The sequence below is a fragment of the Gymnoscopelus braueri genome (assembly GCF_963280865.1).
Source record: "Gymnoscopelus braueri genome assembly, chromosome: 23".
NCBI lineage: Eukaryota > Metazoa > Chordata > Actinopteri > Myctophiformes > Myctophidae > Gymnoscopelus > Gymnoscopelus braueri.
The window spans coordinates 4,832,778-4,848,038 of record NC_137625.1 but is presented as its reverse complement, the minus strand read 5'-3'; the positions used below and the strand labels follow the sequence as shown (position 1 = coordinate 4,848,038).

General features: G+C 41.1%; 3 protein-coding genes across 5 annotated transcripts in view; 2 read left to right on the top strand and 1 right to left on the bottom strand.

Annotated features, from left to right (window-relative positions):
• Positions 1-15,261, bottom strand: part of LOC308079306 (NACHT, LRR and PYD domains-containing protein 3-like) — a 201,639-nt gene that overhangs the window by 80,949 nt on the left and 105,429 nt on the right. The window lies entirely within an intron of this gene.
• Positions 1-15,261, top strand: part of dusp16 (dual specificity phosphatase 16) — a 182,731-nt gene that overhangs the window by 161,879 nt on the left and 5,591 nt on the right. The window lies entirely within an intron of this gene.
• Positions 1,865-15,261, top strand: part of LOC308079217 (sodium- and chloride-dependent GABA transporter 2-like) — a gene marked incomplete at its 3' end in the record, with an annotated part of 35,745 nt that continues 22,348 nt past the window's right edge. The window contains exons 1-4 of the mRNA XM_080420593.1: positions 1,865-1,920; positions 3,521-3,818; positions 7,224-7,358; positions 10,571-10,711. Coding sequence (XP_080276719.1) covers positions 3,596-3,818; positions 7,224-7,358; positions 10,571-10,711 — 499 coding nt within the window. The 5' untranslated portion in view covers positions 1,865-1,920; positions 3,521-3,595. The remainder of the gene's footprint in view (positions 1,921-3,520; positions 3,819-7,223; positions 7,359-10,570; positions 10,712-15,261) is intronic.

Genomic DNA, 15,261 nt, shown 5'->3' with positions numbered 1-15,261 from the left:
TCACATTTGAACTGGGGACCCCCCACCGTGTAGGTATTACATCTAGTTTGACTCAGTTCCACAATATTGTGAAAATAGCCGAACTACTCGCTCGTTGTGAGCTTGTAGATCGGCTGTTTTCACAATGTTTGCCTCTTTCACACATCATATTTGACAATTTGGTATTAAAAAGGTGAGAAAACAATGTTGCACATTAAGCTACAATCATCTGGGGACCCCCCAAAATCATTTCACTGACCTACTACAGTAACAGCAATGAGCAATGACTAATAAAGCTGGATTGCACAACTACACAAGCACCAGTGTACTTTAAGTACAATTTGATACCAATACTCTTGTACAATTAGTACATTTGACTACTAAATTTTACTTGTAACAGAGTATTTCTACATCGCAGTATTGATACTTTTACTAAAAAGTGTGAATATTTTTTCCACCACTGCATGATTGTTATAAATAAAGATTTGTGAAACGAAAAAACAAAAACCCAGTTACACTACAACTCCCAGCATGCACGTCGTTCCTCCGTGATTATGCGTCCACCCACGTGACTCTTGCCGCATGTAAACATTGTGTTGAGCGCCTGGTTTGTTTACTGAGCTTCAGGATCTGCGTGGTTGGTGAAGGAAAATAAATATGGATCTTGAAACGTACATATTTGGGGATATCGGCAAATATACAACCGAGGAGGGTCAGGGTACTAAAGTATAATTCGGCTCCTGCATGAAGCATGGATAAAAAAAACCGTTTATTTTATGCAGGAACCGAATTATACTTTAGTACCTCCCTGACCTTTATGGTTTATGGTTTCTCAAGGACTATAGCCGTTTACTCATGATACAATTTCTCTTTCATAACAGATACATACATGTGCCAGATCAACACAGTTGGCCAGATAATCCCCACACCAAGAGAGTAAAAAGAGAAAAAACGTTTCAGTCATTCAGTCCGACTTCACTGTAGACTAGTAGCCTTTTCATAAAAGATATTTGTACTTAGGCTGTCGTGAAAGTTTATAATATTTAGAGAAATGTAAAGTTTCAAATACAAAAAGACAATGAAGAGGATCCCCTACATGACAACAGACTGTGTTAAAGGGATATTTCACTTTCAAAAAAACTTTGGGTCATTTCATTGTCTACTCAGGCTTTTGAGAGCCCCCCAGACCGTTTTTAAGTTGCTTGATTCAGTATTTAGATATTTGATATTCATTTTGTCAGACACGCCCCCTTCCTATACAAACCCATTATAACTTAAAACTAAATTTTTAACATGTTAGATTCATCAAAAACACCCGTCCTTGCTTCTGGTGACTCAACCTGCCCTCCTAATACGCGAGGGGGCCGTGTTTTTTCGATTAATTTTTTCATTTTTTTTTATTTGTTTTTATGGTATTACATTCTTTTCATTTTAAAAAAAGAATATTAAAAATAAATGAAAAAAGTAATCGAAAAAACACGGCCCCCTCGCATATTAGGAGGGCAGGGTGAGTCACCAGATACCAAGGACGTTTTTGATGAATTTAACATGTTAAAAATGGAGTTTGAAGTTATAATGGGTTTGTATAGGAAGGGGGCGTGTCTGATAAAATGAATATCGAATATCTAAATACTGAATCAAGCAACTTAAAAACGGTCTGGGGGGCTCTCAAAAGCGTGAGTAGACAATAAAATGACCAAAAGTTTTTTTGAAAGTGAAATATCCCTTTAATTTCCCGGCGCAACACCGTCGTGTGACGAAGTACAAACCAGGCTTTTTCCTCCGCCTGCTGATAGGAGCATGCAGACAGAACGGGCCCCGCCCCCTCCCTCTAGAATAAAACTTCTATTCTTTAAACTCTCGGTTCCAATCAGTTGCAGTCAATCAGTCAGTCAGTCGGTCCAAGGAGTTCTGTTTTTCTCAGAACACACAAACCCTCTGGTGAGTTGTTGCATATCCACGCTAATTGGATATTTTCTTATTTAGATTGTTCATTATTTTTGAGCTTATGATGAGTTTAGCTATTGAGGCTCAATCTTGGGTTCTGTAAGGTTAAACAATGTAATGTAATCCCTTTAGTTTTTCTTCTAGCTTCATGCTTAGCTTTTGGATATTATAGATGCATATATTGTCATTGCAAAACACAACAACACCCCATTATAAAATACCATAAACATTCAGAGTTACTTTTATTATCAGCAGGTTAATATGTATAGCTATTGCTCTTGGGGTAGTTTGACCATTTACTGAATCATGATGTTAGTTTTCCTTTTGTGAATTATTTTTTATTTGGGCGCCTCTTCAGCACATGGGAGGTATTATTAGAGAGCTCCTAAATGTATTGGTGTGACTGTTGAGGATAATCTGCATGTTAAATATTGAGTGTAGCCTATTGTATAATCTAGTTTGTGGATGCATTTCAGTGAACTAATAATTAATTTAAAACAAATGAAAAGTTTATCTCCATTTATATAAAAAAGAAAAAAAATATATATTATTATTGTTATTTATGTTTTTATATAGAGCCTATGGAAACCTCCAAAACTGTTACTTCTCAGGATTCAAAAAAAAAAATAGCAAAAGTATCAGATCTATAAGCTCAAAACGTGTCGCTTTGCGCAGCGCTTCGAGCTTGCAGATCTGCCGATTTTGTAGCCCTAGAATGTCTGTGATCTTACATACATTTCAAGTATTCCAAATACACAGTCATAGATCTCTCTCGGTCCGCCACTGTGTAGTGCCCATCTGCGCGGCCATAAAAGTGCTCTAAACTCCGTCTGTACTCACCCAATAATTAATTCCTAAGACGTCTAGTCATATTTTGTCCTCTAGTTTCATATCCATGTGAAAGTTCTGCCAGAAAACGTGTGTTTAGTCAAATATCTCCACTTATTCACGAGCTGCACACGGACGAGTTCTGTGCGACGCGAGGGGCCAGGAATGATTGCAGCACTGAATATACGTAACTTCCATAAGGACGCACAAATGTTTGGGACACACAATTGACAGGTGCTTGTGATTGGTGCGGGGTAATGAATCATCACCTGCCAATTGTGTGTCCCAAACATTTGTGCGTCCTTATGGAAGTTACGTATATTCAGTGCTGCAATCATTCCTGGCCCCTCGCGTCGCACAGAACTCGTCCGTGTGCAGCTCGTGAATAAGTGGAGATATTTGACTAAACACACGTTTTCTGGCAGAACTTTCACATGGATATGAAACTAGAGGACAAAATATGACTCCACGTCTTAGGAATTAATTATTGGGTGAGTACAGACGGAGTTTAGAGCACTTTTATGGCCGCGCAGATGGGCACTACACAGTGGCGGACCGAGAGAGATCTATGACTGTGTATTTGGAATACTTGAAATGTATGTAAGATCACAGTCATTCTAGGGCTACCGATTTTGATGCTTTTGTGTGACGCCCTGGTATGATGAAGTAGGGCGTTCATTTACAAGAAAACACAAAGATATAAATATGGAGACAAGAGGTTTCTGCTCCGACAGCAACGATATGCTTTAATGTCTACAAACAACAGAGAGAGGAAGTGGGCGTCGATCAGGAGAGAGCGGTGAGAGAGAGAGAGAGAGAGAGAGAGAGAGAGAGAGAGAGCATGGCTGAGGAGACGACGAGTGGGGCCCCTCCTCCCGGGGGGATCGCAGCAGAGGACACGGGGGGCCCCCACAAAGCAGACCCCGAGGTCGGGGACGGCGGGGTCCACGAGGCGAGGGGAAAGTGGGCCAACAAGACGGAGTTCCTGCTGTCCATGGCCGGGGAGATCATCGGCCTGGGAAACGTCTGGCGGTTCCCTTATCTCTGCTACAAGAACGGAGGAGGTGAGAGATGGTGATGATGGAGTGATGTTTGAAGAAGTTATGATGGATGGTGATGGTTTGTCTCTGTATGAACCAGCCTGGAATTCATTGTCTAATCCAGGGGTCTTCAACGTTTTCAGGCCAGGGACCCCCTAGCCGAGAGAGAGATGAAGCAGGGACCCCCACTATATTTATAACTTTAAAAATATATATATATCTGCTCTTTTTTTCCTCTACACCTATACCTCTTTGCCAAAAATAGCAGATCTACAAGAAATCAAATACAACGCAGATCTACAAAAATAGCAGATCTACAAGCTCACGACGCCTCGCTCTGCGAGGCGTCGTGAGCTTGTAGATCTGCTATTTTTTGGCTAAAGTTCTTCTCAGAAAATGGATGCTCGGGTTCAAGTGGTTAATGTAAAAAAAATAATCCTATCACACAAAGGTTTGGTGGACCCCCTGTAGTAACTCTGAGGACCCCCTAGGGGTCCCGGACCCCCTGTTGAAGACCCCTGGTCTAATCTACTGCCCTGCAGTAGTGGGGAAGTTACTCAAGTACTGTACTTAAAGGGATATTTCACTTTAAAAAAAACTTTGGGTCATTTTATCATCTACTCAGGCTTTTGAGAGCCCCCCAGACCATTTTTAAGTTGCTTGATTCAGTATTTAGATATTTGATATTCATTTTATCAGACCATTTTACCCCTTCCTATACAAACCCATTATAACTTCAAACTCCATTTTTAACATGTTAGATTCATCAAAAACACCCGTCCTTGGTTTTGGTGACTCACCCCGCCCTCCTAATATGCGAGGGGGCCGTGTTTTTTCGATAACATTTTTCATTTATTTTTAATATTATTTTTGGAAAATGAAAAAAATTAAATACAATAAAAAGAATTAATAAAATAAATGAAAAAAGTTATCAAAAAAACACGGCCCCCTCGCGTATTAGGAGGGCAGGGTGAGTCACCAGAACCAAGGACGGGTGTTTTTGATAAATCTAACATGGTTAAAATGGAGTTTGAAGTTATAATGGGTTTGTATAGGAAGGGGGCGTGTCTGATAAAATGAATATCATATATCTAAATACTGAATCAAACAACTTAAAAATGGTCTGGGGGGCTCACAAAAGCCTGAGTAGATGATAAAATGACCCAAAGTTTTTTTGAAAGTGAAATATCCCTTTAAGAACAATTTCCAGGTGCTTATTACTTTATGAGTATTTCCATTTTTTGATACTTTCAACCCCACTACAAAAATAATTTACAATTTAGGCATTTAGCAGAAGCTCTTAATCCAGAGCGATTTACAGTAACCAAGGTCAACACAAGGTAATACATCAAAATGCATAGAAATAGTCATCTAAGATCATAGGTAAACCAAGAATCATCTAAAACAGTGAATCATCGGTCTAAACAGTATAATATATAAAAAAGAAACTATACAAACTACAACTCCACTACATTTTACTCCACTATACAGTTATCTGGCAGATTTAATTACTAGTTACTTTGCGGATTTTGATTATTAATACAAAACATAGATTAACCACTTTGTGGCAAGTTTTGCATTTTTCATGACAAATGTGGGAGAAAAACTGTGCAATCCCTTCCAAATAACATAATGATTTAAATACTTCTTGGTAACCACTTGGTGGTTAATCACAAACTCACAAGTTGTGAGCCTGTAGATCTGCTAGCTAAACTATATATATTTAGTTTTTAAAATTAGTCAAATTTGAGTACTTTTACTTTGGTTGTGTAAGTATTGATGCCAATACTTTTCTACTTTTACTCCAGAGAAATGTTGAATACAGGGCAGCCATTTACTTGTCTACCTGTTACTTGTAAAGTATTTTTTCATATTGTGGTATTACTTTTAATTAAGACATCTGACTCTGAGTACTTCTTCACCACTGTTGCCCTGCCACAAGATATGGACAAAGAGCACAAAACAAAGGCTACACAGAAAGGAAGGAAAGAGGATTCCTTCATTTGGAAATGATTTATGACTAGCAATGATTATGGTCATTTTAAGCGGTGAAATGAGGCAGTTTAATATTCTGGTTGACTCGACATGACACCTCTGAACGCAGAAATGTGCGCGCAAGATCCGTTAACCAAGAAGTATTAAATTATGTTATTTATCAGATGGGACGGCAGAGTTTTTCTCCCAGGTTTGTCATGAAAAATGCTAAAACTTTCTTTAACCCATTAAGACATGAGGCGATTCTACTTAATGTCTTCTAAATCCTACAGTTTTTTGAAAAACCTATATTGCTACAGTATATACATTAGGCTATCGTAATGAAAATCGTTTTAGTACAATGTCACTGCACAGGATCAATTTGCCTCCATTGCAATGTCACTGTCGCACATGTCTGTACATTGCGATTGTTCGATGCTGAAACGATGTATTGTGCAACCCCTATAGTGCTTCATGTGTGTGTGTGTATGTATGGGAGGGGGTATTTGTGAGAGGAACGGACGATGAGAGAGATTCCAAGAGATTGATCGTGAGAAAGAGAAGAGTGTTAGAGAGCAGCCGCAGGGACCGGAACTCATGTCTGCACGCAGTGGGCGGGGCTTTAGAAGGCTATCAGCCATGTCAACGCATTTCCCTTCATAACGGTCTCAATGGCACTCTGTATTCACTTCATTAAAAGGGTTTCCTTTCAAAGTCCTGGGACAGTGGGTTCTCAAACTTGTTCGTGCCAAGTTTCCCCCCAGAAGAGAAGATTTGTGTTGTTGTTTTTTCTTCTAGATTATTCAAAATGTTTTCGATATTTTTCTAAACATTTCAAAAATAGCAGATGTACAAGCTCGCAGCGTGGCATGAAGTTACGCGCTGTGAGCTCTGCTATTTTTGAATAGTCAACGTATAATTGGATAATGTGGTTAAAATGATTGTACATTAACTACTTTTGCTGGGGGACCCCCTGGAACCCCCCCCCCCCCCCCCCCCCAAGGACCCCTGGGGGTCCCCGGACCTCACTTTGCCACTGCTCTTAAGCGACAAAACATCATTGGCGTAATGGTCCGATATTCCCCTCTGGATATTGCGTAACGATACAGTATCATTCTGTGATGTACAATTGGTCACAATTGGTCACCAGTGGTTCTCAAACGCTTGGCTTCGCGCTGCGTTTCTGCTTGTAGATCTTCTACTTTTCATGCTTTTGTGTGACGCTGTAGTATGATCAAGTAGCGTGTTAATTTACGAAAAAACACAAAACGTTAGAATATGGAGATAAGAGGTTTCTGCCCGACAGCGACGATATGGTGTATAACAGGGTAAAACCTTTTAATCGAACCTATATGAGACTATTCACTCTTCTTCGTGTGTGTGTGTGTGTGTGTGTGTGTGTGTGTGTGTGTGTGTGTGTGTGTGTGTGTGTGTGTGTGTGTGTGTATTCAACAGGGGTCTTCTTCATTCCTTACTTTGTGTTCCTCTTCTTCTGTGGTATTCCTGTGTTCTTCCTGGAGACGGCGTTGGGCCAGTACACCAGCCAGGGCGGGGTGACGGCCTGGAGGAAGATCTGCCCCATGTTTGAGGGTAAAAAACGAAACAAGGCTTCCATTCATCTCATATCGTTGGCATAGTCATCCATAGAGTTGAGTTAAGTTGGGTCACCTGGGCGAGGGTGTATGTTGCCAGACCCGAAACATCCTATGACCCCAGGCTACAACACTGATGATACGTCCCAGGTGCATCCATGTGATGTTTTTTCGTTATAGTTATTCTATTTATAGTGGCTCATAGGAATTTATAGACTACGTGACAACCAGGAATAGATTGGTGACCACCGGAGAGACGGGTGACAGCCGGAATGTAGACGGCATCCGGGAGCAGTTTGGGTTGGCGCCCCAGTCTGTGTCTTCCGTCTGTTGGGCTTCTTCCGTGAAGAAGCCCAACAAATCCACGGTGAGGCCTTTAGGAGGGCCATTCAAGTAAGCCGCAAAGGGAGCCTGCAGGACCACCACGGGCCAAGACACCATCACACCAGAATGAAATGTTTGGAGCGGGGGGAGTCTGGTGCAACGCTCAGGTCCTGGACCTGGTGAGACGGAGGAGGAGCCCGGCCAGGAGGCCATCCACAGAGCCTAGTCCCTCTATGTTTCGGACAAGCGTATTGAGTGGCCCTGTCTTTCCCTATTTAGGACTGACCGTGGGTAGCTACCTGGGACGTAAGTCGGGGCTTGATCAACCCTGGCTGGGTCACCTGGGCGAAGGTGTATGTTGCGAGACCCGAAACATCCTATTACCCCAGGCTACAACACTGATGATACGTCCCAGGTGTATCCATGTGATGTTTTTTCGTTATAGTAAGGGTATTTTTTGAAAAAGCAATAAAAAAATCTAAAAAATGTCATGACATCAAAGCAGTCTACCCAGATCAGCTGTACTTTCAATTTAAAACCAGTGATTCTCAAAGTGGGGTCCAGGGACCCCCAGGGGTCCTTGAGGGGGGTTCCAGGGGATCCCCAGCTAAATAAGTTAATATAGCATCATAATCAGTTTTAACCACTTTAAACCTAAATACATCAGGTTCACAACACGATGTGACTCGTTGTGAGCTTGTAGATCTGCAAAAAAAAAAAAAAGGGGAACATTTGGAATATTTTTTTAAACATTTTAACAACAAAAATGTTGTATAGAGGTCCACCACCCATGGGACAAAATATTTTCAGATGGGGGTCTGCGGCCAAATGCAATACTAATATGTTAGGGTCCTTGACATGAAAATGTTTGAGAACCACTGCTTTAAACAACAAGACAGGGCCTAATAACGGCGTGGCATTCATATGGATCTCGGATGTCATGAGGCCAGCCTATGACATCAGTCATCTTCCTATGACATACGTATCTATGACACCAGTCATCTTCCTATGACATACGTATCTATGACATCAGTCATCTTCCTATGACATACGTAGCTATGACACCTTTGGGCAAGGTTTCAGCCACATCCGACACACCCAATGTCTTCCATTGTAAAATGTAAGTGAAAAATTTCAAAACAAAGATGTAAAACATATGTGGAAAGGAAATGCATGGAGGTACTTCCTTGGCCTACTGGCAGCGTGCACGAGAAATCTGGCAATGATCTTTACAGCGGTTTGCGAAATTAGCCCCGGGATGGACAGACGGACACACACACACACACACACACACACACACACACACACACACACACTCACACTCACACTCACACAAACACACACTTTTTTACAGAGCCGTGCCGTAAACAATATGTTTGTGCTGTAAGGATTTTAGTAACACTTTCCTATGTGATACTTTTTTTGTGTTCGACACAATTAACTACTATTGGACGCTTTGCCAAGTGTTGAATCTGGCATCGATCACAAAATGTGGAAGGAATGAGTTAGCAGGTGTCCTTTGACATGATCAAAGTGACTTTGTGAGCTTCTAGGTTGACAGTATCTTAACATCTTTGAAAGGGTTTATTTTTAAACGATTGATTTATAGTTTTTTTTGGTTCTGACAGTCATGACTTATCCTTGGCAAAGCATTTGTATCTTCTATCATCTCAGTGAATGTTCTGGATCAGTCAGAGAATTTTCTCCCAATACTAAAGTTTGATGTAAATAGCTACGTCAGTATGAGAAATCAGAACCGCTCGATTTAATTTGCCTGAAACGATGAGTGCACATAGTACAATACAACAGACGACACAAATTATATCTAAAAGTCTGCTTAAAAACAAAGTTTATTGGACACAATAATCGAAGCGATTATTTTAAATAAAAGTGTCCAACTAATCGATCATAATCTCGGCTTGTGTCCATGATCTTATTGTTTCTAAATGTTGATTTTATTATTGTATTTATGTTGTTGTATATTGTGTGGATATATGTTGTTAAGTGTTCAGGAGAGAGGGAACATTGTGTCAAAAAGGAGGAAAGAATCCAGGTCCAGCATTTTGTAGGTAAAAGGCCTTTATTATATTTGGGCTACTAACAGACATTCAAGTTGTACAATGCAGAATCACAAATAACGATTTTTAGCAACCTCTGCTGGTCACTACCGTCACTGCATACAATTTCCGTAGTCCTCGATTACCCAGAATTCCATTCGTTTTCACCGGAAGCCGGAAGCGTTTCAAAAAGCGATCTTTTAATTGTTTTATACTATCTACGGATCGTTTCTCTTAGCCAGTGGAGCATTAGTTACCATGAGCTGTGCTTTCTTTTTCTGTTCTTTTTCGATCTTCCAATCCTACATTCTCTTAAAATCAGCGTGAGGTTCCTTTTTGTTATTAGCGCGGTAGTTCCTGGCCAAACAGGAAACCGTTGCGGTAGTTCCTGGCCGACGTCATGACGTCGGCCAGGACGTCGGCCACGACGTCATGACGTTGGCCAGGAACGTCATTTTCCCGGGAAAGTCCCCCCCCGTCCACGTTCAATAGAAAATATATAAATAAAAGGCTTCCGGGGGTGAAATTCATGGAGTGGGTGTTGTGAAACTTTTGCCACTCACAAAAGATATACAATTTAACTTTAGTTTTGTTGAAAACGTTACCTAGTATTACTTTAAAAAAACACTAACGCTTATCGGCTTGTGCCTTCTTCAGGGTATGTCGCTATCGCGAGACATTTGTGTGATTTTTGCACTGTAAATAAATAAAACCTGAACTTGAAACTTGAACAATAACAGCATCTGGAAAGACTCTCTCTCCAGTCCAGTCCACACAAACACAAAGCAAACATAAGACACGTGTCTGACATGTGCTCTGTGTCCTGCAGGGATCGGGATGGCCTCCCAGGTGATCGTCATGTATCTGAACGTCTACTACATTGTGATCCTGGCCTGGGCTCTGTTCTACCTCTACAACTCCTTCAAGTACCCTCTGCCCTGGGCCTCCTGCGACAACTACTGGAACACTGGTAAGATGTGCGGACCTTGTGCTCCTGGTCCTAAACAAGAAAGACGGTTCTTTTATGGTTAATTCGTTAAGACCGGGAACACATCTGTGTCATTTTAAGATTTCTTTGGCAATTTTTTTTTTTAATCATGGAAAATTTGTGCAAATCTTTGAATATGGATATATGTTTTAAAGCGAACAGTTTTTAACTCTGCTATGTGCTTCTGGGGGTCCCTGGAACAACATATTTTGAGATGCGGGGTCCACGGCCAAATACATTCAGGGTTCCTTGACATGGAAAAGTTGGAGCACCGCTGATATAGCAACATGCTGTTAGGACTTAGAAAATATTTTTTGATAAATTCCTAAAAGATGTATTTGGCCAATATAAATTCCTAAAAGATGTATTTGGCCGCGGACCCCCCCCCATCTCAAAATGTTGTGTTCCAGGGACCCCCCCATCTCAAAATGATGTGTTCCAGGGACCCCCCCATCTCAAAATGTTGTGTTCCAGGGACCCCCCCCATCTCAAAATGTTGTGTTCCAGGGACCCCCCCCCCCATCTCAAAATGTTGTGTTCCAGGGACCCCCCCATCTCAAAATGTTGTGTTCCAGGGACCCCCCCCCATCTCAAAATGATGTGTTCCAGGGACCCCCCCATCTCAAAATGATGTGTTCCAGGGACCCCCCCATCTCAAAATGTTGTGTTCCAGGGACCCCCCCATCTCAAAATGTTGTGTTCCAGGGACCCCCCCATCTCAAAATGATGTGTTCCAGGGACCCCCCCATCTCAAAATGATGTGTTCCAGGGACCCCCCCATCTCAAAATGTTGTGTTCCAGGGACCCCCCCATCTCAAAATGTTGTGTTCCAGGGACCCCCCCCCATCTCAAAATGTTGTGTTCCAGGGACCCCCCCCCCCCCAGAAGCAAAGATTTGAGTTACAAATGTTAGCTTTAAGAAATATATATATTCAAAGATTTGCTTACTGTAAATCGCTCTAGATTAAGAGTGTCTGCTAAATGCCTAAATTGAAATTGTAATTGTCAGTGGTGGAAAGTAACTAAGTATTTACTTAAGTACAATTTTGAGGTATTTGTACTTTACTTGAGTATTTCCAATTTCCAATACTTTTACTTCTACTCCACTACATCTCAGAGGCAAATATTGTACTTTTACTCCACTACAATTACTTGAAAACTTTAGTTACTAGTTACTTTTCAGATATAAACTATGATATAATGAAACATACATTACCCACTTTAAACCTATTTTATACATAGGCTATTTTCAAATAGCCGATCTAAACAACGCGTCGCGATGCGACGCGTTGTGAGCTTGTAGATCTGCTATTTTCAAATATTTAGTACTTTAACTTTTGGTACTTTAAAGGGTCTACACCATGAAAATCACTTTTTTCTTGTTTTTTTGTATTTTTTGGGGTCAGTGTCTCTTGTAAAATTTTTTTTTTTTTTATTCAGTCATTCCTTCTCATTTCATGGATTTCCAGAATGGGCGTGTCTGAACAGGCGATCTCAGAATGGAAATGTTTATGATGTCAAACATTTTTGATGGCAAACCCAATGTTAAATGAAAAGTGCCCGAATCGCTCCGAAACTTTTTCTACCCCCCCTAAGTGGGGGTCTACGAACAAATACTTCGGGCTCGGATTTTGGCTCCGCCCCCCGGAAGTGGGTGAAACAGGCACCTCAAACACTTGGTGGAATTGTTCAAAAATGTTCAAAGTGTTTTTTTTTTCGATTTTGTATTTTTCTTAGATGCTTCTTTTTATGCAGAATTTTTCATTTTTATTTTTTTTTTAATATTTTTTTTAATAATTTTTTAATAATTTTTAATAATAAAACAGACAGAATTGCTCAGTAGCCCCCCCCCTGCCCAAGAGGACGTTTTGGTATTGCAGCTGAAAGTGCTGTATAAGCCAGAGACAATTGACTTGGGATGAGTATATCTGAGTGATGATTTAGGCTCAAACCTTTTGAAAAAGGTTTGAGGGACATACACCATATGATATTAAATATCAAATATTTTTTTTAAATTCATGGTGTAGATCCTTTAAGTACATTGTGATGCCAATACTTTTGTACTTTTACTCAAGTCAATTTTTAATTCTGGAATTTTACTTGTAACAGAGTATTTTTATATTGCAGTATTGGTACTTTTATTTACGTAAAGAATGTGAGTACTTTTTCCACCACTGGTAATTGTAAATAGTACAGCAGTGGTTGGAGATGGTCTCCCTACTCTTCCATTGAGACACTGGGACCCATGGTGTCAGCTAAGACACCTAATGGACCCATGGTGTCAGCTAAGACACCTAATGGACCCATGGTGTCAGCTAAGACACCTAATGGACCCATGGTGTCAGCTAAGACACCTAATGGACCCATGGTGTCAGGTAAGACACCTAATGGACCCATGGTGTCAGCTAAGACACCTAATGGACCCATGGTGTCAGCTAAGACACCTAATGGACCCATGGTGTCAGCTAAGACACCTAATGGACCCATGGTGTCAGGTAAGACACCTAATGGACCCATGGTGTCAGCTAAGACACCTAATGGACCCATGGTGTCAGCTAAGACACCTAATGGACCCATGGTGTCAGGTAAGACACCTAATGGACCCATGGTGTCAGGTAAGACACCTAATGGACCCATGGTGTCAGCTAAGACACCTAATGGACCCATGGTGTCAGGTAAGACACCTAATGGACCCATGGTGTCAGCTAAGACACCTAATGGACCCATGGTGTCAGCTAAGACACCTAATGGACCCATGGTGTCAGCTAAGACACCTAATGGACCCATGGTGTCAGCTAAGACACCTAATGGACCCATGGTGTCAGGTAAGACACCTAATGGACCCATGGTGTCAGCTAAGACACCTAATGGACCCATGGTGTCAGGTAAGACACCTAATGGACCCATGGTGTCAGCTAAGACACCTAATGGACCCATGGTGTCAGGTAAGACACCTAATGGACCCATGGTGTCAGGTAAGACACCTAATGGACCCATGGTGTCAGCTAAGACACCTAATGGACCCATGGTGTCAGGTAAGACACCTAATGGACCCATGGTGTCAGCTAAGACACCTAATGGACCCATGGTGTCAGCTAAGACACCTAATGGACCCATGGTGTCAGGTAAGACACCTAATGGACCCATGGTGTCAGCTAAGACACCTAATGGACCCATGGTGTCAGCTAAGACACCTAATGGACCCATGGTGTCAGGTAAGACACCTAATGGACCCATGGTGTCAGCTAAGACACCTAATGGACCCATGGTGTCAGGTAAGACACCTAATGGACCCATGGTGTCAGCTAAGACACCTAATGGACCCATGGTGTCAGCTAAGACACCTAATGGCTAACTATGTCAATAACGTTATTTGAAGCAGTCGGCCAATGGGCGGTGTGTAGATCCGCTTTGGCTGTAATTCGGACATTATTGCAATTACGTCTCTCTACCGGACGTAAAGTCGGATTGTACCATCAACTTAACCCGTTAAGACCTGAGGCAGATTCTAAAAATGTTTTGTAAATCCTAACAGTTTAAAAAAAATTATAATAATAATAATCTCAAAATATTTTGTTCCAGGGACCCCCAGAAGCAAAGATTTGAGTTACAAATGTTCGCTTAAAAAAATATGTATATTGAAAGATTTGCACAAATGTTCATGTTTTTTTCAAAAATAGCAGATCTACAAGCTCATAGTGCGGCACTCGGTCCTCGAATAATCATGTTTGAACTGGGGACCTCCCACCCTGACAAGCACTTGAAATTGTAGGAGTGTGAGGCATTACATTTACACGTAGTGTGACTGGGTTCCACGAGGCGTTGTGAGCTAGTAGATCAGCTATTTTCTAAACTTTTGCTTCTTTCTTATATTATTTGACAATTTGGCCAAATGTTTGACCAGTTTTTATAATATGTTGATTACTTTTGATGCAGTTGCAGTATTTGTTTTTGTATTAAAAAGGTCTTAACCCATTGAGACCTGAAGCCGATTCTACATGTCTCCTAAATCTCAACAGTATTCTGAAAAACGTATGTTTCTATATCAGTGGTGCTCAATCTTTTTCATGTCAAGGTCCCCCAAAATTATATGTATTTGGCCGCGGACCCCCATAAAAATATTTTGTTCCAGGGACCCCCCAGAAGCAAAGATTTGAGTTAAAAATGTTCGCTTTAAAATAATATAAATATATTAATTCTCACACATTTTCTCGATTTTTCAAAAATAGCAGATCTACAAGCTCGTAGCGCGGCACTCGGTGCCGCGCTATGAGCTTGTATATCTGCTATTTTTGAATAGCCCAAAGTGTAAAATAATGCTTTTTAGCTCAAATCTAAAAATGACACAGTTCCAGGTCTTAATGGGTTAAAAGTCCTAAAATAGTCACTTTCATCTGGACCCCCCCTCCCCCCTAAATAAATAAATAAAATCATTTGGAGAACCACTGATTTACAACAAGGCGGTGTCACCAAACGCCTGCGCTGGTGTTCGACACATGTGCAATAAAAGCCGCCAGCCCACCAAAACCCCA